The following is a 25,696-nucleotide window of genomic DNA, read 5'->3' on the forward strand; positions in this document are numbered from 1 at the left end:
ATCGCAGCACCCCCCGCCCTTGTAGATCAAACCCCCCTTCCTTGTAGATCACGCCGCTGTAGCTGCCACTAGGAGCTGAATCCCCGGTCAGAGGTTGCCGATGCTTTGGCTGGGGATTCAGCACCTAGTGGGAGCCACAGCAGTGCGATCTACAAGGTACAAGAGGGGTGCCATCTACAGCACGGTGATCTATAAGGGGGGGTTGTGGTGCGATCTTCAAGGGGGTGCTATCTATAGCAGGGCGGTATCTACAGGGCGGTGTAGTTATGTACCAGGAGTCCCTGCTTCCCCACGGAACTACTGTTCCGACCTGTATTATTTTGTTCACTACAGAACAGCAGTTCCATGGGGAAGCAGAGAACGGAGCGGACCAGGAAGTGATGAGGTGGCGGGGCGGAGCTTCCTTGTGCAGCTGGACGCGCCTAAAAAAATATCTATTCTACGATTGTTAGAAAACAAAATGAGTCCTTTAGGGCGAACTAATCAAATTAATTCTATTAATCTCCCTGCAGTAATGTTGACACTATATAAAGATTATTATTAATAAATGATACAACCACAACATGGAGCTTAGACGTTTACTGCATACAGCAACCATGGAGTTCAATAATAGACCTGGATGCAATCTCTGCTGTGGAACCGTGCTTGGATGGCTTATGTGCATCACAGATTATTTGGTAAGAAGATTGCGGAGGAGTATAAAGAATATAAACATTTTATTCATGACACCAAACGCATAATTTTTTTTCGACTACATTACAAGAAGTTTCTGCTGAGGTACTCTGCATTATATATTACTTTTGTTACATTTCCTTTTTTCATTATTTCTTAGTCCAGATCCAGTCTTGGATACAGGAGACCGCATTTTGACCCCAGAGTCTGTCCCTGAAAACAATATTTTTCACCCAAAGTTGCTGCAAAAAAAACATTTCCTTTCAAAGTTCTGTAAATATCAGGAACACCAAGTCGATCCAATATTGTTTTAGCTAGAATGGGAACTGCAGGCTGAAGGAGAGTAGCATAGAGTCTCAAAGATTCAAGGGTAATATACAGTACAGATTGTCCCCATGCCTTATCTTCCTCGTCTCCCTTAAACAACTTCCACGGGGCCTGACTCTGGAAGAAAGCATTTGAACACCGCACACTGCTGTCAATTGCCTCCAAGGCTTTGTTTGCTTGAAATCTATTCATGTACTGGTCTACCAGTCCAGGCAGCTCTTTAACAGCTCCTAAAAGTCCCTGCAATTCATTATGTGCGGCAGACGGCTCACTATTGCATTGATAATATGGCCAACATTGTCCAGGATTTATAGTGTGTGCTGTGCAGCGGTTTAAAAGTCCACCTAGCGCATCAGCAAGCTCAGAGTTTAAGAGTTTACGGACGGTATGGTGCGTAAAATCACTGTCTCTCTCAGGGGAACCGTGGCGAAGCAAGAAATACCGTAGCCCATCTCTTGTATACTGCTTAATGCATTCTGTAGGATCCACAACATTCTTAAGGCTCTTTGACATCTTGACCCCATTACAAGTCCAGTGAGAGTGGACAAGTAATTTTTTGGGTGGGGGCAGACCCGCTGCTAATAAGAAAGCAGGCCAATATATGGCGTGAAACCGCAAAATATCTTTACCGAGCAAATGGATTGAGGGTCCCCAGGGAGTAAAATTATGATCAGGATAACCCGCAACAGTTAGATAGTTGATCAATGCATCCAGCCAGACATAGATAGTATGAGATGGGTCGGAAGGAACAGGGATGCCCCACGATACACGATTACGTTGGCGAGACACAGAAAGATCTGGTAAATCCTCCTCCAGCCATTGTCGAACTATACGGAGAAATGGAGCAGGATGGATTGGTTCTGTCTGAAGCCAGTCAAGGAGTTTAGGACCTAGTTGAGACAGTCTGAACATGTAATTTTCTTCACTCATCCAATGTACCTAAAGCAAGAAAAGATTAAAAGGTTAAAATAGGATTAAAGGGGTTGATCAGTATTAGAAAAAACAGGATTTTTTTAAATACTCAATTATTTTCTGGTCCAGTTCACAGTTCACTGGGCGACACAGACCGTTGGCATATACTGTTGCAACCAGGAGGCTTAACCCCTTAACGACCAAGGACGAAAATGAACGTCATGGTCGGCTGCTAGTTCCCGCACAATGACGTTAATTTTCGTCCGCATTTCAAACTGTCACTCTGTGTAAACACAGAGTGACAGACGCGCGCTGACAGCTGTCCTAGACAGCTGAGACATCAGTCTCGCCGGACAGCGGACCATCGCCGCTGCTTTCGGCAGTTAACCCCTTAAGTGCGGCGACGGATTGCCGTCGCCGCATTTAAGTGGTTTGAAGCACATCGGCAGCCCCCACGAAGTGATCGTGGGGGCTACCGATGCTTGTCACGGCAATCGGAGGTCAGATAATGACCTCCGGGTTGCCATGTACGGAAGCCTCGGAGGAACAGCCTCCGGCCGTTCCTCCTCTGCTTCCTGTCAGTGTGACAGTCACGTCACAATGACAGTTAGAGTACATTACACTACGTGTGTAGTGTAATGTACTCTAGCAGCGATCAAAGCTGCAAGTCTAAGTGTCCCCTAGTGGGACAAGAAAAAAAAGTAAAAAAAAGTAATAAAAATGTTTTAAAAAAAGTGTAAAAATAAAAGTTAGAAGTTCTATAAACACTAAATGCTTTTTTCCTATAATAAGACTTTTATTATAGAAAAAAAATGAACACGTTAAAAAAGTACACATATTTGGTATCGCCGCGTTCGTAACGAACCCAACTATAAAACTATAATGTTATTTTTCCCGCACGATGAACACCCCAAAAAAAATCAATAAAAAACGACGACAGAATCAATTTTTTTTGTCACCACCGCTCCCAAAATAGAGGATAAAAAGTGATCAAAAAGTCGAATGTACCCGAAAATAGTACCAATAAAAACTTCTATCCGTCCCGCAAAAAACAAGCCCTTACACAGCTTTTTTGACTAAAAAATTAAAAAATTATGGCCCTCAGAATATGGTGACACAGATTTTTTTTATTTTTTATAAATAAGTCATTTTATTGCGCAAACGCTAAAAAAAAGGACCAAACCTATATACATCTGGTATCGCCGTAATCGTACTAACACGCAGAATAAAGTAAAAATGTCACCTATAGCGTACGGTGAGCGCCGCAAAAAGAAAACCTAAAAAACGGTGTCAGAATTCCTGTTTTTTGTTCAGGATTGCAAAAAAATTGAATAAAAAGTGATAAAAAAAAATCAAAAAAAAAAAAAATCGCATGTACCCCAAAATGCTACCAATGAAAACTACAGATTGTCCCGCAAGAAATAAGCCCTCACACCGCTCTATTGATGGAAAAATAAAAAAGTTATGGCTCTTGGAAAGCGGGGAGTGAAAATCTAAAATATGAAAGCAAAAAATGGATCAGTCCTGAAAGGGTTAATTCATTTCTAATGAAAAAAACTTTTGACCACATGTGGGGTATTTCCGTACTCGGGAGAAATTGCTTTATAAAAAATGGTTGTTTTTTTCCTCCTTTATCCCCTGTGAAAATGAGAAAATGCAACATTTTAGTGGAAAAAATGTTGATATTAATTTTCGCGCCCTAATTCCAATAAACTCTGCAAAAGAGCCGTGGGGTCTAAATGCTCACTATACCCCTAGAAAAATTTCTTGAAGGTTTTTCCAAAATGGGGTAACTTTTCGTGGGTTTCCACTGTTTTGGTCCCTCCAGTGCATTGCAAATGCGACATGGCACCGAAAACCATTCCAGCAAAATCATAAATCCAAATGGCGCTCCTTCCCTTCTGAGCCCTGCTGTGGGTCCAAACAGCAGTTTATTACCACATATGGGGTATTGTCGTAATCGGGAGACATTGCTTTACAAATGTTGGGGTGCATTTTCTTCGTTATTCCTTGTAAATAATAAAAATTTCTATGTTGTTTCAGAAAAAAAGTACATTTTAATTTTTACAGACTAATTCCAATATATTTAGCAAAAAACCTGTGTGGTCAAAATGCTAACTATACCCCTAGATAAATACCTTAAGGGGTCTAGTTTTCGAAATGGGGTCGTTTATGGGGAGTTTCTATCGTTCTGGCAGCTCAGCTTCTCCAAATGTACAGTGGGGCCTAAAACATTTTCAAGCAAAATATGAGTCCTGAAAGCCTCCGGGTGCTCCCTTCCTTTTGGGTCCTGTTGTGTGTCCAGGCAGCGCATTAGGGCCACAATGTGGGTATTTTTGAAAACAGGAGAAAGAGGGTGATAGATTTTGGGGTGTGTTTCTTCATTTTCATGTTCGCTTTACAAAGAAATCGGTCTTCAAACTAATACTTTTATGAAAAAAGTGAAATAATTTTTTTTTTCACCTGATATGCATTAAATTTAGCAAAGAACTGTGGGGTCAAAACACTTACTATACACCTAAATAATTATGTTATGGGGTCTAGTTTTCTAAATGGGGTCGTTTATGGGGAGTTTCTATCGTTCTGGCAGCTCAAAGCCTCTCCAAATGTAGAGTGGGGCCTAAAACATTTTCAAGCAAAATATGAGTCCTGAAAGCCTCCGGGTGCTCCCTTCCTTTTGGGTCCTGCCGTGTGTCCAGGCAGCGCATTAGGGCCACAATGTTGGTATTTTTGAAAACAGGAGAAAAAGAGTGATAGATTTTGGGGTGTGTTTCTTCATTCTCATGGTTGCTTTACAAAGAAATTGGTCTTCAAACTGATACTTTTATGAAAAAAAGTGAAATTTTTCTTTTCACCTGCTATGTATTAAATTTAGCAAAAAACTGTGGGGTCAAAATACTTACTATACCCTTAGGTAAATACCTTAAGGGGTCTAGTTTTCTAAATGGGGTCATTTGTGGGGGTTTCCATCACTCTGAGACCTATGAGCCTCTGAAAACCTGGCTTGGTGCAGGAAAACAAAATGTACTTCAAAATTTATACAATTATTATTCAATTTGTAAGTCCTCTAAATTGCTGAAAATTAATTTTATTTTTTCAAAAGTGCTGCCAAAATAGAGTAAAGAGATAGAAATATATATTTAATTAAAAAAATTGTACAGTATGTGTGTACATATGTGACATATTGCAGTTAAAAATAGGGGAAAATGGTAATTTTTACAAAATTTCTTCCATTTTTCTATTTTTTAATTAATTTCCGCGAATCGTATCAGTCTACCTTTACCACTAAAATAAAATACAACATGTGACGAAAAAACAATGTCAGTATTACTTGGATATTCAAAACTTTCACAGAGTTATTCTCTGATAAAGTCAGACATACCAGATTTGACAAATCTGGCTTGGTCATTAAAGAGGCTCTGTCACCAGATTTTGCAACCCCTATCTGCTATTGCAGCAGATCGGCACTGCAATGTAGATTACAGTAACGTTTTTATTTTTAAAAAACGAGCATTTTTGGCCAAGTTATGACCATTTTTGTAGTTATGCAAATGAGGCTTGCAAAAGTCCAAGTGGGTGTGTTTAAAAGTAAAAGTCCAAGTGGGCGTGTATTATGTGCGTACATCGGGGCGTTTTTAATACTTTCACTAGCTGGGCGCTCTGAAGAGAAGTAACATCCTCTTCTCTTCAGAACGCCCAGCTTCTGGCAGTGCAGATCTGTGACGTCACTCACAGGTCCTGCATCGTGACGGCCACATCGGCACCAGAGGCTACAGTTGATTCTGCAGCAGCATCAGCGTTTGCAGGTAACTTGGCCAAAAATGCTCGTTTTTTAAAAATAAAAACGTTCCTGTAATCTACATTGCAGCGCCTATCTGCTGCAATAGCAGATAGGGGTTGCAAAATCTGGTGACAGAGCCTCTTTAAATATAAAAAAAAAAAAATGACTAAAACACGAAAATTTTTATTGCATATGTACTCACCCCCTAAATAAGGTCTGGTCAAACACATTATTTGGCTTCTGAAGTCGTCGTCCCCCCCCCCCCCCGTGCAATCAAAGCTCCACATGATCAGTCACATGATCAGTCACATGATGTCAGTATAAATACACCTGTTCATGAAGACCAAGGAGCCCTCCAAACAGGTCAGAGACAAAGTTGTGGAGAAGTAAAGATCAGGGTTGGGTTATAAAAAAATGTTAAACTTTGAACACCCTACGGTGTTCCATTAAAACCATTATAACAAAATGGAAAGAATAAAGCACAACTACAAACCTGACAAGGGAAGGCCGCCCAACAAAACTCACGGACTGGGCAAGGAGGGCATTAATCATAAATTAAACAAAGGCACCAACGATAACACTGAAAGGAGCACTAAAAACATCCACAGTGGAGATGGAAGTATCTGTTGATAGGACCGCTATAAGCTGTACACTGCAGAGAGTGGGGCTTTATGGAAGAGTGGCCAGACAAAAAAAAAAAAGGGTATTGCTTAACCCCTTAAGGACCAAGCCAGATTTAAAAAATCTGGAATTTATGATCAATTTCCCCAAAAACTCAGTGACGACGTGTATCCAACTGATTCGGACATTGTTGTTTTTTTACGACAGTCTACTATATTTATGTGGTAAAAGAAGGCCGATAAGATGTGTTTCTTTATTAGAACACAAAAGAAAAATGTATAAAAATAAATTTCCTATTTTTAACGAATATCTCACATATGTACATGCTGAACTAACGCGTTATAAAATGTATATTTCCATGACTACTTTATATGGACAGCAATGTGTTTAAAATATTTTCCATTTTAGAATGTATTACAAAGTTTAAAAAGGTTAATTTTGAAGAACAGTTTTAAAGAAAAACGACACCCCCCTCCCCCCCCAGTATTCAATGGGGGTGTATCGCGTTTTTTTTTTTACATTTTAACAACAATTAATAATGATTATATTTTAACAGCAATGGCAACACAACCACACACTGTCCTATCTTTTCCCTTCCCCTTACAGTTTGCGTTTTTTATGCTCAACGTTTTTGTGCAAGAATATAAAAGGAGTAAAAAAAAAAAAACAAAAAAAAAAACATTTCTTCAAAATGCGTCAGTTATATAAGACAGATTTTTCGGACATAGTACATGCAAGTGAGGAAATGCACCCCAACATTTATTGCCCAGTTTCTCCTGTGTTCAGAAAACCCCCCACTTAGGCCGTAATCTGCATAATTTATAGGACATATTTTTCGTACATAGTACATGAAATGCACCTGTATCCAGAAGTACCCCCAATTATGCTGTAATCTGCTCCATGGGGCCCACAAGCAAATGAGCACCCTGTGGCTTTTAGGGCACAACTTTATCTCAAATTAATTTCAGGCCCCATTCCACACCTGATGAGGATTTGAGCTGTCAGAATGATGTAACACCCCTAGAAGCAGCCCCATTTAAAAACTACACCCCTAAGGTGTTTGGTCTTTAAGTTGGGAGGTGTGCCAAATCACACTTGATTTGGTGTGTGCTTTTGGCTGGATTTGCCGCTGCGCAACCCAGATGAGGGGATTTAGCGACGCGTCACTCCTCCCACAGCTGCCGTCTGTGCTGCCGGCCTCCTGGGATGACATTCTCTTTAATGTCACTGTTGCAGCCCATCATTGGGTGCAGGGTCATCCAGGCCGGTGGAACTATGACCAGAAGGAAAAGTGACGTGTCGCTATTGGAATGCCATTTTTTTGCTGCAATTTTGCAGCTTTTCCGCAAACAAAAATGGCAACATTTGCTATTTGTTGTGGAATTTACAAATATGCAACTATTAAAAAATCAGCACAACAGGCAAATTTCTGCATGGAGATTTCTCTTCAGCGTGTAAATGAGATTTTTAGAATCTTATTAACTTTGCTGCTACTTTAATAGGATGTAAATTTTGTCCGCAAACTGCAGCAATTACGCACCGTGTGAACGTAGCCTTTATGTTTCACTCCTGGCTTTAGCTTACAAATATTGATGCAAGATACAAGTGTGAATGACTTCAGGTGAGGATTCTACATTGTAAAATACTATTCCAATACTGCACAGCCTCCATTTTTCTCCCAATACCTGATGTCCACTTTCTACTGACACTCTGATTTTGTTGCCTTCTGCGTCGCTGCTCTCCACAGTTTGATCCTCACTTAAAAAAGCTTCATCAGATGTACAATACCATCCTTGGTACAGCCCCTTATAGATATATCCTCTCTCATCCAGCTTCTTCCAGAAATGACAAACTGCTTCCGTGTGACGAAATTCCGTTGTACGAACAAAATCTGTGTAAGAGATGGCCATTGTGTCAAACATTGTGCGGAACTGCTGGGAAACGGTAGTACAAAAGTTTGATGGATTCACACCCAAAGCAGCGGCAGCTTGCTGCACCTTGATACCATGTTCATCAGTACCTGTAAAAAAGAACACATGCATATTAATAGACTGGTGTCACCCTCAGATAGATTACGGTTACTGAAAGCTTTGTAGGAGGATATTTATGGCATAAATAAAAACATGGTGAGGGAGTAAGAAACTGCGGTGATCGATGATCAAAGTTGTCCTGAGTGGCCCTGGTTTTTCAACCTGCCATCCAAATCACTTCAACGTATATTACAGCCAGCACCCTGCTCTAAAGGCTGGGATCGAAGACAACTCCGATACCAGCTGTTTAGCCACTTCGTTGCCGCAGTCAATAGTGACTGCGGCATATAAGCCGTTAGAATGACAAACAACGGCCAGACACACACAATTGGACATTGGGGGCATATCCTAGCGATATGCCACCCATGTAAACCCTGAGATCACCCCTTCTGCAACTTCTTATCGCATTAAAACTTTGGTGCTCGGTGGCAGAGATGTTGACTTAAAGGGGTTGTCCCAGAAATAATGGAAAAAAAATAAATAAAATCAGGCATAATATAGTGCATGATCTTTCTAACAAAGCTAGAACCAGGCCTGTATCTTACATGGATCCAGAGATTTCCCCTGTCATTGCTTCAATTGCTCTGCTAGATTGTCTTCATGCTGGCAGCTCAGGGGGCGTGTCCGTTCTGCTGCAGAGAAGACATTTCTATTGGCTGGTGGCAGTTGTAGAGTGGAACTAAGCATGTGCATCCTCCCTTAGGCCTCATGCACCGAAGCCATGTGCACGGCTGTGGTTTTCCGGTCGAATGGCCACCGAGTTTAACCCGCAGGCCGCCCAAAAATCGTGGGCCGTGCACATGGCCGCGTGCATTAATTTCTATGATCCTGGACCGCAAAACACGGCCCTAATAAGACATGTCCGTTCTTTTTGCGGTCCAGACTCCTGGGCCATGCACGGACTGTGGAAACCACGGTCGTGTGCATGGGCCCATTGAAATGAATGGGGCCGCAATTCACCAGCAGATTTGCGGTCGTAAAAATACGTTCTTGTGCATGGGGCCTTAATCAGCTCAGTAGCAGCACCTGCACATTACTATATAGGTTGAACACCAGGGGGCGCAATTACAATTAACTAAAGGGAATATCCCATAAACTAGAGCATTTTTGGAACATAACGTAAATGACAAAACTAATTTTTAGCATTCAATGGTTTTTCAACAGAGAAAACTCATTAAAGGAATGGATATAACATACCAAGAATAAGGACAAGATAGAAGAAAGGGGGGGGGGGGCATCAGAAAGCGGGGTGATATGGAAATCAGAATTGTGTAGGAAACTATAATTATACGAATAGGCATCTTTTCCAGGGTCCCCAAGTCTTATCGAATCTATCCTGTTTGTCCGTCAGTAAACTGGTGGGTTGGCCATTGACGATTATCCATGACAGTTTGTTTTTAACCAGTTCCATTGGGACCTTAATCGTACGCCAGGAGTTGGCAACAGCGATTTTGGCTTCTAACAGGATATACTTGATAAATCTTTTGAGGTGTTTAGACAATGAGGTCAATAGTCCATTAAGTAAAGCAGTAGATAAATCCACTGATCGAGAAGTGTTGGTGAAGAACCTGATCAGATCAAATTCCTCTGCCCAGAATTTAACCACTACAGGGCAATCCCACCAAGTGTGGAGAAGGGTACATATGCCTCCGCACTGTCTAAAACAAACTGGGTCAGAGGAGGAGTAAGTAGATCTTAGACAATCTGGACAGAACCATGTACCATCTAAGCAGAACTTTATATCCTGCTTCAATTAAACAAGTGTTAGTTGAAACCTTGGAGAGTTGGTATGCCATATCTCTCCACTGGTTCAGATCCAATCCCCCCCCCCCCCCCCCAAGCTCTAGAGTGGTCATAGCAGAGACATCTTCTAATTTATTCTTCCATGAAGGTAAGAAGCGTTGGCGTTGACCAGGTCTCAGAAATTCAGAGGATGGGAGAGAGTACGAATCCCTAAAGAGTTTTAATATCGCGTCCTATAAAAGTCCTTAATTCTATAAAATCCCTTATTTATCCACCACTGAAATGAACGTTTCTGCGACCCAGGAGGAAATTCTGCATTACAGCAAGCGGTTGCCAAGGGTGCATGGGGTGACCAGTGTTCCCTATAAAGTGCGTGGCTGCGCACCTTCCACAGTCCGCCCGTTCACTAAAGTTCAAAGCCAAGGGCGGATGCAGCGGCATCGCTAGCACCGGAGGGGGTTCCGGTGCTAGCGATAGCCACATTCACTTGTATGTGCGTCCCCAGGACGCAGATACAAATGAATACTATAGGCTGCAGACCACGTTAGGCAGGCAGCCCATAAGGCGCTGGGAAAACTCCCTGCGCAGGCTGGCATGATGATGTCACATCACGCCGGTCTGCGCATGCGTCCTGTGTGAAGCTATCTACCGGGGGGGTCTGTGTGAAGCTATCTACCGGGGGGGTCTGTGTGAAGCTATCTACCGGGGGGGTCTGTGTGAAGCTATCTACCGGGGGGTTCTGTGTGAAGCTATCTACCGGGGGGGGTCTGTATGAAGCTATCTACCGAGGGGGGTCTGTGTGAAGCTATCTACCGGGGGGGGTCTGTGTGAAGCTATCTACCGGGGGGGGTCTGTGTGAAGCTATCTACCGGGGGGTTCTGTGTGAAGCTATCTACCGGGGGGTTCTGTGTGAAGCTATCTACCGGGGGGGTCTGTGTGAAGCTATCTACCGGGGGGGTCTGTGTGAAGCTATCTACCGGGGGGGTCTGTGTGAAGCTATCTACCGGGGGGGGTCTGTGTGAAGCTATCTACCGGGGGGGTCTGTGTGAAGCTATCTACCGGGGGGGGGGTCTGTGTGAAGCTATCTACCGGGGGGGGTCTGTGTGAAGCTATCTACCGGGGGGGGTCTGTGTGAAGCTATCTACCGGGGGGGGTCTGTGTGAAGCTATCTACCGGGGGGGTCTGTGTGAAGCTATCTACCGGGGGGGTCTGTGTGAAGCTATCTACCGGGGGGGTCTGTGTGAAGCTATCTACCGGGGGGGTCTGTGTGAAGCTATCTACCGGGGGGGTCTGTGTGAAGCTATCTACCGGGGGGTTCTGTGTGAAGCTATCTACCGGGGGGGGTCTGTATGAAGCTATCTACCGAGGGGGGTCTGTGTGAAGCTATCTACCGGGGGGGGTCTGTGTGAAGCTATCTACCGGGGGGGTCTGTGTGAAGCTATCTACCGGGGGGTTCTGTGTGAAGCTATCTACCGGGGGGGGTCTGTGTGAAGCTATCTACCGGGGGGTTCTGTGTGAAGCTATCTACCGGGGGGGTCTGTGTGAAGCTATCTACCGGGGGGGTCTGTGTGAAGCTATCTACCGGGGGGGTCTGTGTGAAGCTATCGACCGGGGGGGTCTGTGTGAAGCTATCTACCGGGGGGGTCTGTGTGAAGCTATCTACCGGGGGGGTCTGTGTGAAGCTATCTACCGGGGGGGTCTGTGTGAAGCTATCTACCGGGGGGGGTCTGTGTGAAGCTATCTACCGGGGGGGGTCTGTGTGAAGCTATCTACCGGGGGGGGTCTGTGTGAAGCTATCTACCGGGGGGGGTCTGTGTGAAGCTATCTACCGGGGGGGGTCTGTGTGAAGCTATCTACCGGGGGGGTCTGTGTGAAGCTATCTACCGGGGGGGTCTGTGTGAAGCTATCTACCGGGGGGGTCTGTGTGAAGCTATCTACCGGGGGGGTCTGTGTGAAGCTATCTACCGGGGGGGTCTGTGTGAAGCTATCTACCGGGGGGGTCTGTGTGAAGCTATCTACCGGGGGGTCTGTGTGAAGCTATCTACCGGGGGGTCTGTGTGAAGCTATCTACCGGGGGGTCTGTGTGAAGCTATCTACTGGGGGCTGTGGGGCGCTATCTACAGGGGGATCTGTGTGAAACTATCTACAGGGGCAGTGGTGTAATGAGGGATTCTTTCATTGATGCCTATAATTGGTGTTTATAACGATCTATTTTACTGGTGGACTTGTAATATTATAGTATTTAAAAAAGTAATTAAAACTAATTTAAAATAAGTTTTCTTATGCTCTTATTTAGTTGCTACATTAGCATTTACTGGGGGTATTGCTTTGGGTCATTAGATCGCCCACCATTGATGGAGACTTGCCCTGATCCCTAACTGCCCCGCTCAGGAGCTGCCAAGAATTAGGGAACATTGGGGGTGACATCAAACAATACCTGCAAGCAAGTGACCCCCACAAGCTTAGAGACAAAACAGGAGACATTATAGGGGGTCTATCCTGAGGGTGGAGTCTCAAGCAGAAAAACTCATTTTTAATGCTGAATTATATTACAACCCCTTTAATTCTGGAACAAAAATAAATAAAAATAACACGTGACTGGGAATTGTGCTAGGAATCCTAGGGCTACACACTGACCTCTGCTACATGGTTCCCAGGTGTACCTCCAAGTCACATCACAATTGTAGAGAAAGACGGACTCAGGACAGGCATCCAGATGCATAAAAGGGTATCCCCAAACCTGGACAACCCCTGTCCAGATGGCCTATTTGGAAATGAAAGATAGTGGTTCTCCTGCTAGGGATCCATCCCGATTAGGGCAAGTTCACACGTAGCAGAAATACTGCAGAAATCCCGCAACATATTTCATTGCAGAAAATGAGATTTGAAATCTTATCCACCCGATGCGTAAATGCTGAGCGGTAAAGACGCTCAGAAATTGACCTGCGGTGCGTTTTTTTAATCTACAGCATGTCAATTGTATTTGCGTAATCGCTACTTTTTTGTTTACGTTTTTCCCAATTAAATTCAATGGGAAGTAAAACCCACAACAAATAGAAGATGTTGCATTTTTTGGGGGGCTGAAAAGTAGCGATTCCGTTGCAAAAAAAAAAAAAACGCAACTCAGGAAAAAAAATAATATCTTATACTTACCCAGAATTCTGTGCTTGTTTGTCCGGGCCGGCCTCCTGGGATGATGTTTTATCCCATGGGACCGCTGCAGCCAATCACAGGCTGCAGCGGTCACATGGGATGAAACGTCATCCCAGGGCTGCAGAACGTCAGAGGAACGCATCGCCATGGTAAGTATCCATCTTTTTTTTCTGTGCAGTTTTCCGCAGTGGACATCCCGTCCGGAAAACGTCACCACAATTTGGTGCGGTTTTTCGGCCGGAATACCTTGCGTAGAGTTCCTGCCATCCTATTGGAGAATTGCCACCTTCATAACAGTATGAGGTTGAAAAAAGACGTAAGTCCATCTAGTTCAACCTACTCTCCTGCAATGTATTACATGGTTGCACATTCCTCTAAATAAAAAGTGACAAGAAATACTACATTTGCCTGAAGCCGCTGATGTCCGTGTGCAAACAGTCTACCGGGGTGATACAGGGGAAAAAAAACGCAACACGTGGCTTTACCGCAAATCTGCCTGGTTATGGGCCGAACCTCTGGTTCTAACGCTTATTGAAGGGGTTCTTACTAACTGTCCAATACAATTGGGAAGATTTTGAAAAACGAGTACGGAAGGAAATAGAGGAATTTCTCCTAGCAACCAATGAAGTAGCTGCCTTCATTTCCCATAGACTATGAAATATAGCTAGAATCTGGTTGCTATGGGCAACACCAACATTTGCTTTGCACTAGTTTTGCTAAATCTGCCCCAAATTCCAGCACTGTGTAGCCCTACATCTCCTCCAATGCTTTATATAGGGGTTGAGTAGCCATTCATACAGAAATGATTAGATAAGGTCGCTGTGGTGGAGAGCGCTTACCGGTGCTCAGCCTTGTGTCCCGTCCACACAGAGCGGCGTAGCGGTGCTGCACGTCGGCCAGAAGAGCGGAGTACACGTGTCCGAGGTGCGGCGCTGCGTTCACATAGAATATCGGGGTGGTGAGGAGATGGGGAGTCATTATTTCTCCGTAGCCGACCCTCCGCATACACGGTACTGAGCCGCGCTGTGCCGTCCTGCCAAGGAACTGCCACTTTCCTAAGCGCCACATTGTGGTCATGCTGCGCTGTGTAGCTGCCAGTACCACACACATTGTACAACACTATAGGACGCACCACACACGACACTCGGCTACCTCAGCACTTGACCTTCCAGGAATACCCGTTCCGTGAGGAAGAGCCCCGGTCACGTTTCGGCCGATGTCTAGTCTATTCATTATATTTCATTACTACACAGAACGACAGAGAGAAACGTCATTCTAGTCATTTGTGCAGTTCTGTAAAACTCTTTGCCCTCACTAAACATGGCAGTGTGAGCTTCCTCCCGCCGCCGGAAAACAGAGCAGTGTCGTGACGTCACCCCGAGTAAGGTTCTGTCATGGCGCTGACCAGAGTGGTTGCCCTAGGGCTGAGAGCGGGCCATGCCCTGGTGCAGACAAGGCAGAAGTTACAGTCAACTAGCAGTGAGTGGGAAAGGAAATGTCCACGTCCTCCTTATTCATTGTGTGATTTGTAACTTGTCAGCGGAATTTTGTGCCCTATGTGTGTCCTTCAAGTGTGCGGCTATAATGAGGACTGGCAGCTGTTCATAGCTGTGGAAGGTGAAGGATCAGTATATTCTATAGGAGATCAATATGGTGCCTCGTATTACACATGTGTGGACTATAATCCCGGAGCATAAATGTGGGATTTATTACTGAGACAAACAGCGGAGGTTTCCATTGTAAGGCATCATGCAGACACAAGATGTCAGGCACATAGGGTCCTTGCTGCTTCTGACAGTGGAGCCATAGGCACAAGCTGTACGCCACTGTATGCCGCCCCGGTATGTAGGGGTGCCAGTAGGCCAGCGCACTAGCCCGTAATCACGCTGGGAGGCCAATTTAAAGAATAATTTTACCAGCAATAGAAAATATTTTCCCATAATAAAAAGTGCACGTGCAGTCGGGTTACTTATTTGGTACTTCAGTGGCGTTCGGACTAGTTGAAGCGTAAGATTGGCGCCAGCATGAGATTGCAGTGATCAGAGTCGCTCGCATTCAGCGGCCGGACGTTGCTGTGAAAGTCAAGAGTTGCGGTTGGAGGAGTATACTAAGAGTTAGGGCTTATTCACACTGCATTTTGTCCCTACGTTTAGCGTGTAGGTCGGGAAAGCTCCTGACGTACACGCTACATGTGTCCATTGGGCTCCATTAGCCTGATGGTGGCCAAAAGACTCGTTTTGGCCGCTGTCGGGCTGGTATATGTCAGTAAACTTCTTATAAAGGATCAAGTGACCTAGTAGACTGTGCTTCTCCATCCCGAACAGCCCTGCAAAATTTTTTATTTTATTTAACCCCCATGTTAAATCTATGGGTGATGTATGCCACTGTATGGCACACGTTGCAGCTATATATCACGTATATGTCATGGGTGTATCAATAGCCTTGCATGATGTACACGTTAATTAGATACAATTATATGGGCGACGTATGCGTTAAATTGTTGCTTAAAGGGATTTTACCATAATCAATATTTATCACCTATCCACAGAATAGGTGATCATTTTTTGATCGGTGGGAGTCTGACCGCTGGGACTCCCACCGATCCTGAGAACGGCCTTACTTTTCCGTCCTACGCATGCTTGGCCACCGCTCCATTCATTTCTACGGGGCTGCCCAGCGGTCGGAAGCCCCTACCTGTGGATAGGTGATAAATATTGATTATGGTAAAACCCCTTTAAATCGTGGCATCCGTCACACAATGACTATCGTGGTTTCCATTTAACATCTACATAATGAACAGGGTCATGAGCGTTCATGATGTATATTTTTAACGTGTTGGATTAAACCCTATGGTGACAAACGCCTTCTGTCACAGCCTACTTTTAACATATACGTCGGGAGCTTATCCTGGTGTATACATTAAACGCAGGCCAAATAACTTAATATGCACAGCTTTTGGGCCCATTCACACTGTTTGCAGCGTCCATTGAATATATTCATAAGCCCCATTTATCCGACAGACGCAAAAGAGTGTCCTTTCGGCATCAGCCTGGTATATGTCGGTATACCTTCTATTTCGCCGAATGGAATGGCGTACTCTACTTCGCGATTCCATACAGAGGTATCCTGTAAAAAAAAAATATGCTGTGTGATATATATATTTTTATGTACAATGGGAGCCTATGGGTGACGTATGACTATACAGCAGCATACGTTTGAGGTCTAGCTCCGACAGAGTCTGTGAACGCAGCGTGAACAGATCCTTACACGGACTCATTTTCTGTCTGAGGCTCCCAGACAAGTGTGGCAATTTACTGAGCGTAAAGTCGCGCCCACAAAACCACACCCACTTTTTAACCATGATGACGTCTATTTACACATAAGGGTTTTATGCAAAATTCCTGCGATATACGCCACAAACCTAAAACGTGTAAATACACCATGAACCTGCCCAATATTTTTGGGTGGAAAAGATGGCAATGCTATTTGTGTGGCACCCTATTTGTGTGGCAACCATCTGACGTCGAGCAGTTTGCGTGCACGATACCAGCCACCCGGTGTGCAGCATCATCCCCTTAATACAGAATCAGATGAATCAGATTTGTCAAAATCTCATCCACTTTGCTGCCACTGTAATACGCTGTCAGTTTTCTGCCCACTAATCCAGACAGAAAATCCACAGTGTAAATGCCCTGTGTGAACATACCCTAAATCAGGTGTTTTTCCCACCCAGTATTTACGCTGCGTGTGGATGAGATTTGTTTTAGCTCATCCACTTTGCTGCTACTCTTATTTGCAGCGAATTTTCCGCAATGAGAATCCGCAGTATTTACGCAACAGGTGAACTGACCCGAAGGGTTGCACGATGCATCCAATTTTCGATGCGGTTTCAATACTGTTCGGGGGCAAACGGTTCAATACCATGAATTTATGTGTTTCAACGCTACGCCGTGTGGCTGCACAGCTTAGTATTGAAACACATGAATTTAGTCGCTAGTACCACAGAGAACATGACACGTGCACCGCACAGCGCCCGCAATGTTCTGTTTTTGTGCTTGTTAGTGCGGTGCCGGCCGCATCACAGGAAGAGAGAGGAACGCTCTTCCTGGCGTTATTCACATTAACTTGTTAACGTCTATGTTCGTCATGAGTGGCTGGATGTTACGCATCATGACGAGCATGATCGCTCAAAGTAGCGGGACAGTGGCTGTAAAACACAACTACAGCCACGCTCTAACGGCAGAGGTCAGAGAAACCTCTGATCTCCGCTGTTACCCCCTTGAATGCCGCCATCAAAGCTGATTGCGGAATTCAAAGGCAAAATGAGAAGGGGGACCCAGTGCCGTCTAACCATACTTAGGTAGGCCCTAACAACTGCCTGCATACTATTCGTACACTACACAGGCTAATGTTCTGGTGTATAGATATATGCCAGTATATTAAGGCCTCATGCACATGACCGTAGCCATGTACAGTGCCGTGATTTTCGTGTCGGCCAGCCGCGGAGTGACACCCGCGGGCCGTGCACATGGCAGCGTTCATTATTTCCTATGAGCCTGGACATGTCCGTTCTTTCTGCGGTCCAGGCTCCTGGGCTATGCACGGACTGTGGAAACCACGGTCGTGTGCATGGACCCATAGGAATGAATGGGGCCGCAATTCACCCATGGATGATCGTTTAAAAAAAAAAAAAGCTTTACTGTTATCTACATTGCAGCGCCACTCACATTCAATAGGAGATAGGGATTTGATAATCTGGTGACAGAGCCTCTTTAAATAAAAAGCATTACTGTCACCTACATTATAGCGCCGATCTCCTTATGTAGGAGATAGGGCACTTATAATGTGGTGACAGAGCCTCTTTAACCTATGTGAAAAAAAATAATATTTTTCTATATCAAAGTTGTTTCTGGCCTTTAAAGAGGTTGTTACCACAAACATTTATGGCATATCCCTCTAAGAAACGGAAACCGGGTATCTTACGTAGCTGTTTTCGTAATTCCCGTTCACATCTATAGGAGCTATAGGAGCTATGTATACAGTGTGCGCTCGGCGGTTTCTGGATTCCCGTCCTGTCCATGCTCTGCCTAGATGTGGCGGTTAGTGGCCGAATTGTCAGGGGCGGTCGGAAGACCCCTGTTGGGGAGAGAGGTGGGATCTGCATCTATCAGACATTTATGGCCTATCCTGTGGTTATTCCATAAATGTCTATTGTGACACAGCCCCTTTAAATCTCCATGTGTCACAGATAGGGAGGTAATTTCACCGGCATCGATGAGAAATGCTTGACATCATAAAGTGAGAGCTGGGACTACAAGTATCGTAACTGAATTGCAAGAATATTGAAAGAAAGCAGAACATCTAAACATGCAGGACATTGTGGCCACTTATTGTCAGGAAATGTTGCAGAATGAGAGAACTTCACTTTCGGCCTTCATTCTTCTAATTTGTCACCTCTCATTACAGACTGTTTGTTACAGCGCTTTACCTCACCCTATAATCAAGTATTCAGAAATTCCGGTAGCCTCTCAAACGTTCCGTCCCCTGGTGGTGGTGCTGTTTATGGATTATTTGTTGGAGTCACTGCAATAGGAGGTGGAGTCTACGTAAGTATAGAATTTTTGATTCTGGTACAACTCCTTTAAAGGGGTTTTTCCCATAATCATTATTTATCACCTATCCAGAGGATAGGTGAGAAGTATTCGATCGGTGGTGGTCTGACCGCTGGGACCCCCACTGATTACGAGAATGGACTTACTTGGCCGTTCCTGTGATCGCCACAGGAATGGAGCGGTGGTGCACATCCTCGACCACCGCCCAATTCATATGGTGCTCCCAGGAACGGCAAAGTAAGCCAGTTCACGTGATCGGTGGGGGTCCCAGTGGTCAGATATTTATCATCTATCCTGTGGATAGGTGATAAGTAATGATTATGGGAAAACCCCTTTTAAGCTATTTTTAGGAGTTGTGCTGCACTTCTATCTATTATTGGGAATTGTCATGGTGTTTAGCAGCACAGTAGTAATACACAATCTGACTTGTCAATGATCCTTTCACATTGATTCTTTCTACAGTGCCCACCAAAAGTTCCGGAATACCCTCATAACTTTTGAACGGCTCGAGGTAGAGGGTTGAAATTTGGTGGGATTTAATGGGGTCATAAAATCTACCAGTTAACGCCCAAAAAAAAAAACACCCCCTTGGGGGCGGTGGGGTGGGCAGGGGCAGCAAAATCTAAAATGGCACGGGGGGGGGGGGGTCGTGTGGGGGCTCATTTGAAAGCTCTTTTTTATGTATACGAAAACAATGCCCCAATCGGTTTTGAGATAGGAGAATCTTCGCCATACCCTCTCATCATCAATAAAGTGATCCTTCCCGTTTCGGTCAACATTTTGTGGTCTGACAGTAGAAATGTACAAAAATGAAAATGACTCTCCGAATTAGCGCTCTCTGAAATTCACAAGCAACTACCGAAATGTGTACACATGAAATCCTGTTACAATCGTAGACCAGGTCCATTTTGTATCGCCGAGGCCGATTGTAATAATAATTTAAAGTCACCTTGATGTGACATTCCCAAGTTCACACCCGAAGAGAAAGGGAGGAGAAAATGTGGATCTTTCTGAGGGCGCTGCTGCGTGGTGGAATTGATAAGAACAAAGTCCAGGGTATGGTATACGAGATACGAGAAATTTTATTTCAATGAGTGGCTACGCGTTTCAACGCCGAACAAGCGTCTTCCTCAGGCCAAGTTCTCAGCCACACACATTTTGGATTTTACCCGCCCGGTACATTTTGGGTAATGCTAACACCGGCGGTAGCCGATAATGAAGATGATAACTCTAAAGTTAAATATCTCAGCGGAAAAAAAAAATCCTATCTTAAAATCGATTGTGGCATTGTTTTCATATTGAAAAGAGCTTTTTAAGATTGTGCTGCCCCTGCCCACCCCATCGCCCCCAAGGGGGTGGGGGTGTTTTATTTTTAGGCGTTAACTGGTAGACTTTATGACCCCATTAAATCCCACCAAATTTCAACCCTCTACCTCGAGCCATTTAAAAGTTGTGTGTGTGTGTGTGTGTGTGTGTGTGTGTGTGTGTGTGTGTGTGTGTATAAAATGAAACCTACATTGAAATGCAACTACATGTGTTTTTTTCATCAGCAGAGTATTAACAATGTAATTAGAATTTATTGCTAGGGTTGCCTTATATATTATATGGTTGACATATACGTATGGTACTTCTGTTAATTCATTTACAGAGGAGCCTTCACAAGTTTTCATAAATTTACATTGCAATACAACACGGTAACCGTGTGAGCGCTTCTGCCCCTTTGTTTCAGCAATGGTGTGGGTCTCCGCACACAGACCCCACCGATCAAAACTTCTGATGTGTCTCTGACATATCAAAAGTTTAGTTACTCTTTAAACCCTTTTCTCGTATGTACAGTGCCCTGGAATAAAAGCGTATTTGTCAGCTCCTTATGCTGCCGATTTCTCCCTACACACAGTAATAGGGAAAAATGTGTCAATCAGCGGCTGGGGGAGCGTTCATATAATGAATATCATTGGACACCTTGGCTGCAGATCTGGCCTCGTGTAGCAAAATATAAGGCTATGTTCACATCACGTTTTTGCCATACGTATAGCTTGAATGTCAGGAAAGCTCCATTGTCAGGCGGAGGCCAAAAGAGTTTTCTTTTGGCCTCGCCTGGCCGCTATACATCAGTATACCACAAAAAAAAGGTTTGGAATAGCGTAGTAGATTATTCTATTCTATCCCACAGAGTGTATTGAAAAACATATATGTTTAACATACAAATTTTTTTAAACATAGGAGCCTATGGGTATAGGATGCCACTGTATGGCATGTGTCGCAGGCATCCGTTAAACGAATGTCAAAAGCTTTTCAATATTTTTTTTATGACGTATCCACTAGATCCCATTCTAGCCTATTCGCGATGGATGTGTTAAACTGATGCCCAACAGTGGTATCTGTCACCAATGGACTATAATGGTATCTGTCTAACGAATACTTCATGAACGTCCATGACCCCTTTTCATGACGTATCTGTTAAACGGATACCATTACAGTCTATAGGTGATAGGTATCCGTCACAGACTACGTTTAATGTATACATTGGGAGCTTCTCCAGACGTAAACGTGAAACGTACGCAAAAACAGAGCCTTACTTGTAAGTTCTCAAACTGCTGCACAGTAACGAATAAGTGGCAGACCTCAGACAGGGCAGCGTAAGGAGCTGGCGGACCGCTTTAAATAAATAATCTTATGACCTGTAATAGAGGTGCTCATAACTTCTTAAACCGTAGCGCCTTCCCTGCAAATGGTTTTTGTAAGCACGTTACTTCTTACTCTTATAAGTTCACCCTCCGTATGCCACATACTAGGTAATACATGGCAAGTGGGCCCGCGCAGCATGGTATGGTCTCCTGGAGGTTTGAGATCTTTTTTTGTTAGTAAACACATTAAGGCCAGGTTCACACTGAGTTTTTTGCAGGCGGAAAATCCACCTCAAAATTCAGTTTGGAATTTTAAGGCAGATTTTGCTCTGCCTGCACGCCGAGGCCATTGAGAGCTGCGGGCAAAAAAACGCAGCGAAATACGCTTTCTCTGCCTCCCATCGATGTCAATGGGAGGTCAGAGGCGTAAACGCCCAAAGATAGGGCATGTCCCTTCTTTTTCCCGCGAGATGGATTTTCCACTCGCGGGAGAAAAAAAAACCTCCGCCTCCCATTGAAATCAATGGGAGGCGTTTTTGGGCGCGTTTTCCGACCGCGCTTTTCACGTCAAACTCGTCAAAAAACTCTGTGTGAACTCCCCCCAAGTGACAGAGAATCTATGTACTAGCGGTCTGATCTTTTTCTTACATCGATTACTTTACCGATAGTTTGATTATTATTTCTGAACCAATGCACTAAGACTGCAAATGATGGAGGATGGGAGAACAGATCTCCTGAATGTGCATGCAGCCTTAAAATACCTATAAAATGCTGCATGTGAACATACTCCAAGGCCGGGTTCCCACATAGCATAAACGCGGTGAAATTTCCGCAACGGAATTCTGTGCGGGAATTACGCAGCATTTACAGTAGCAGCAATTTAAATAAGACTGCAATTCTCAGCCACACGTTGCGGAAAAGTCGTGAGGAAAGTGTTCTGCGGAGCAAATTTCAGGTCCATCTATGCCACGTATTCTGTGCGGAGAGGTTTGACACATAGACTTCAATGAGGAGCATACGTTTCGCACTAAAATACACAAGGTAAGTTTTGTGCAGCGGAAGCGCAGTAAAACACGCTGGCAAATGTGCAGGTGCCTGTAAAGTTTCCTATGATCGATGTTTGACACAAAAGGCCCTTTTACGCTGGTCAATTATCGGGCAAACGAGCATTCAAAGAACGCTTATTCCCGATAATTGCCCTGTGTAAACAGAACAATGATTACCCGATGCTCGTTCATCAGCTGATCGTATAGTTTTAAATGTGCAAAATCTCCATGTGTAAACAGGGAGACGCGCTGCCGACATGATGATAACGTATGGGGACGAGCGATCGGAGAAACGAGCGCTTGTCCCCATAAATAGCTCCTTGTGAAGGGAGCAAACGAGCGCCGATCAATGAGCCATCTTGTCGGTCGGCGTTCGTTGCACCAGCCAAAATTGGCCCGTGTAAAAGTACCATGAATCCGCAGGTGAAACTGCTTTGGAAAAATGCACAGCAAAATAACTCTATTTGCTGCAGATTTCTGAGACAGATTTACCAGTTTTTGGATTTTTTGGGAGATTTTCTGTGGCAGAAAATCTGCAGTGTCTCCTGTCTGTGGTAACATATCCTAAGACTGTCGACATAGCCGTGTGAGGGCTGGTTTCTCTTTTTTTTGTGCCTAATAAAAACGTTTATCTCCAATCCCAGCCGACGGTTATAACACCGCTGTCACCCGCTGCTGATGACTGGGGCACAGCTCTTGTGACTGCGCCATCCCTGCACTGTACATTTACAGCACTGTGTGAGAAGTACAGCGCCCTGCGAAATTACTCATACCCTTGGAGTTTTTTCTTTTCTATTGCATTACAACATTGAATTAAAATAGATTTTGGGGCATTTGCAGAATTTGATTTACACAACATGCCTACCACTTTGAGGGTGCAAAATATTTTATTTACTGTGGCACAAGCAGTAAATAAGACAAAAAAAACGGAGAACTTGAACATGCATAAGTACTCACCCCCTTAAAGTTAATACTTTGTGGCGCCACCTTTTGCTGCGCTACAGATGAGTCTCTTGGGGTATGTCTCGTAATAGGTTATCACATCCAGACGCTCAGATTTTACCCATTTTTCCAGGTAAAACTGCTCCAAGTCCTTTAGGTTAGATGGGTTGCGTTGTTGTTCAGCAGTCTTCAAGCCAAGTCACAGATTCACAATTGGATTGAGGTCTGGGGTTTGACTCGGCCATTCCAATACATTTAAATGATTCCCCATAAACCACTCCAGTGTATCTTCAGCAGTATGTTTAGTGTCATTGTCCTGCTGGAAGATGCAGTTCTGTCCCAGTCTCTATCTCTGGCAAACTAAAACAAGTTTTTTTTTTTTCCCCCTCAAAATTGCCCTGTATTTACTGCCATATATCTTTCCTTCAATCCTGACTAGTGGTTTCACTTTGGAAAAATGTAAAAACAAAAAACATATGTAGAGTATCGCAACTATAATAACAATAAAGTTAACACATTATTTAAACCATAAGGTGAACGACATAAAGAGTAACCACAAAATTGCTATTTTTTCATACCCCCTCCCTCCAAAAATCAAAATAAAAGTTAATTTTTAAGTCCCATGTACCCCAAAATGGTAGAAAGTACATCTTGGCTTGCAAAAAATCAAGCCTCATATGGCTACATAGACGGAAAAATAAAAAAAGTTACGGCTCTTGACCCGTTAGTGACCTCCAATAAGCCTTTTCACGGCCGTCACGAAGGGGCCTTCGGCTAGACCGCCGCCTTTTCAATGCAGCCTAGTCTAAGTCCTGCACGGGTGTCCGTTCATGCTGGAATGGGTGCTTGGCTGTCATCAGTAACAACGGTAGCGATCCAAGTTTACTTTGAGTGTGGCCGTTTAACCCGTTAAATACTGTAGTCATTAGCGACCGTGGCATTTAAATCATTTATAGAGGGAGGGAACTCCCTCTGTCACCCATCGGCAGCCTGCAAATGCATTAGCGAGCCTCTGATGGGGTGTCATGGCAGCCGGGGGCCTAATAAAGGCCCCCTGGCTATATGCCTATTAGGCCATGCCAGAGGCAGGTCCTAATACATTGCCTGTCAGATTTACACTGACTGGCAATAATGCCTTGGTATACGCATTATACCAAATCATATCTGCGATCAAAAGATCGTATAGTGAAGTCCCCTAGTGGGACTAAAAAAACAAGTACCGTATTTTTTTTGGACTATAAGACGCAGTTTTTAGCAAGAATAAATCTTGTTAAAAAGTCCCTGCGTCTTATAGTCGGCAGTCAAGGGACCCGTCTGCGCCGGGCCCCCTGACCGCTTCCTTACTTAACCCCTTCCCGACCCATGACGTTCTGGCACTACATGGAGCAGGGAAGGGGTTGATGTGTGGAGCGGAGCGGGCTCACGCGCTGAGCCTGCTCCATACACTGCAGGTGTCAGCTATGTTTTATAGCTAACACGCTGCTCTAACGGCCAGGAAAAGCGATCACGCTGTTCCTGGCCGTTTAACTAGTTAAATGCGGTCAACAATAGTGACCGCAGCATTTATAGGGTTTTCCCATGAAGGACATTTATGACATATACGCAGCATATATATTCTATCTCTAGAACGGGGCCCCTAAACTTACTCGGCTCCCCTGTCTCCCGGCCACTTCCTGGTTAGGTGGTCAGGAGTTACGGAAACAGCCGAGTGCTCGCTGACCTACGCTGTTTCCGTGACTCCCATAGAAGTGACGGGGAGTTATGGAAACCGCGTAGCATTGCGAGCTACGCTGTTACCGGAACTTGGTAGCTACGAAAACAGCGCACCTGGTCGAGTTACGGAAACCGCGTAACTCGCTGGGGTACGCTGTTTCCGGAACTCCCATAGAACTGAATAGTAGTTACGGAAACAGAGTAGCATGCTACACTTCTTCTGTAACTGCCATTCACTACTATGGGAGTTACGGAAACGGCGTAGCTGGGCGAATTACGCTGTTTCTGTAACTCATCCATGTATTGCAGTGTATTATAAAAAAAAAAAAAATTGGTATCTCTGCGTCCGTAAAAGTCAGAACTATTACAATATTGTATTATTTGACTCGCTCGGTGAACGGCTTAAAAAGAAAACCGAATCGTTGTTTTTTGGTCACCACAGCGCTAATAAAAATGATCAAAAAATAGTTTGTGCAAATAAAAACCTTCAGCGCGTCCCGCAAAAAATAAACCCTTA

General features: G+C 44.3%; 2 protein-coding genes across 2 annotated transcripts in view; one reads left to right on the forward strand and one right to left on the reverse strand.

The window, feature by feature from the left end:
* Positions 1-602: 602 nt before the first annotated feature.
* On the reverse strand, positions 603-14,582 carry MARS2 (methionyl-tRNA synthetase 2, mitochondrial). Its single transcript, XM_075835561.1, has 3 exons — positions 14,079-14,582; positions 7,999-8,333; positions 603-1,938 (listed from the first exon to the last, which is right to left on the reverse strand). The coding sequence occupies exons 1-3, from the start codon at positions 14,347-14,349 to the stop codon at positions 829-831; spliced, it is 1,716 nt and encodes a 571-aa protein (XP_075691676.1). The 5' UTR covers positions 14,350-14,582; the 3' UTR covers positions 603-828.
* Positions 14,346-25,696, forward strand: part of AIFM1 (apoptosis inducing factor mitochondria associated 1) — a 38,909-nt gene continuing 27,558 nt past the window's right edge. Inside the window, exons 1-2 of the mRNA XM_075835560.1 lie at positions 14,346-14,718; positions 18,706-18,845. Coding sequence (XP_075691675.1) covers positions 14,634-14,718; positions 18,706-18,845 — 225 coding nt within the window. The 5' untranslated portion in view covers positions 14,346-14,633. The remainder of the gene's footprint in view (positions 14,719-18,705; positions 18,846-25,696) is intronic.

This window comes from Rhinoderma darwinii, chromosome 8, assembly GCF_050947455.1.
Source record: "Rhinoderma darwinii isolate aRhiDar2 chromosome 8, aRhiDar2.hap1, whole genome shotgun sequence".
Taxonomy (NCBI): Eukaryota; Metazoa; Chordata; class Amphibia; order Anura; family Rhinodermatidae; genus Rhinoderma; species Rhinoderma darwinii.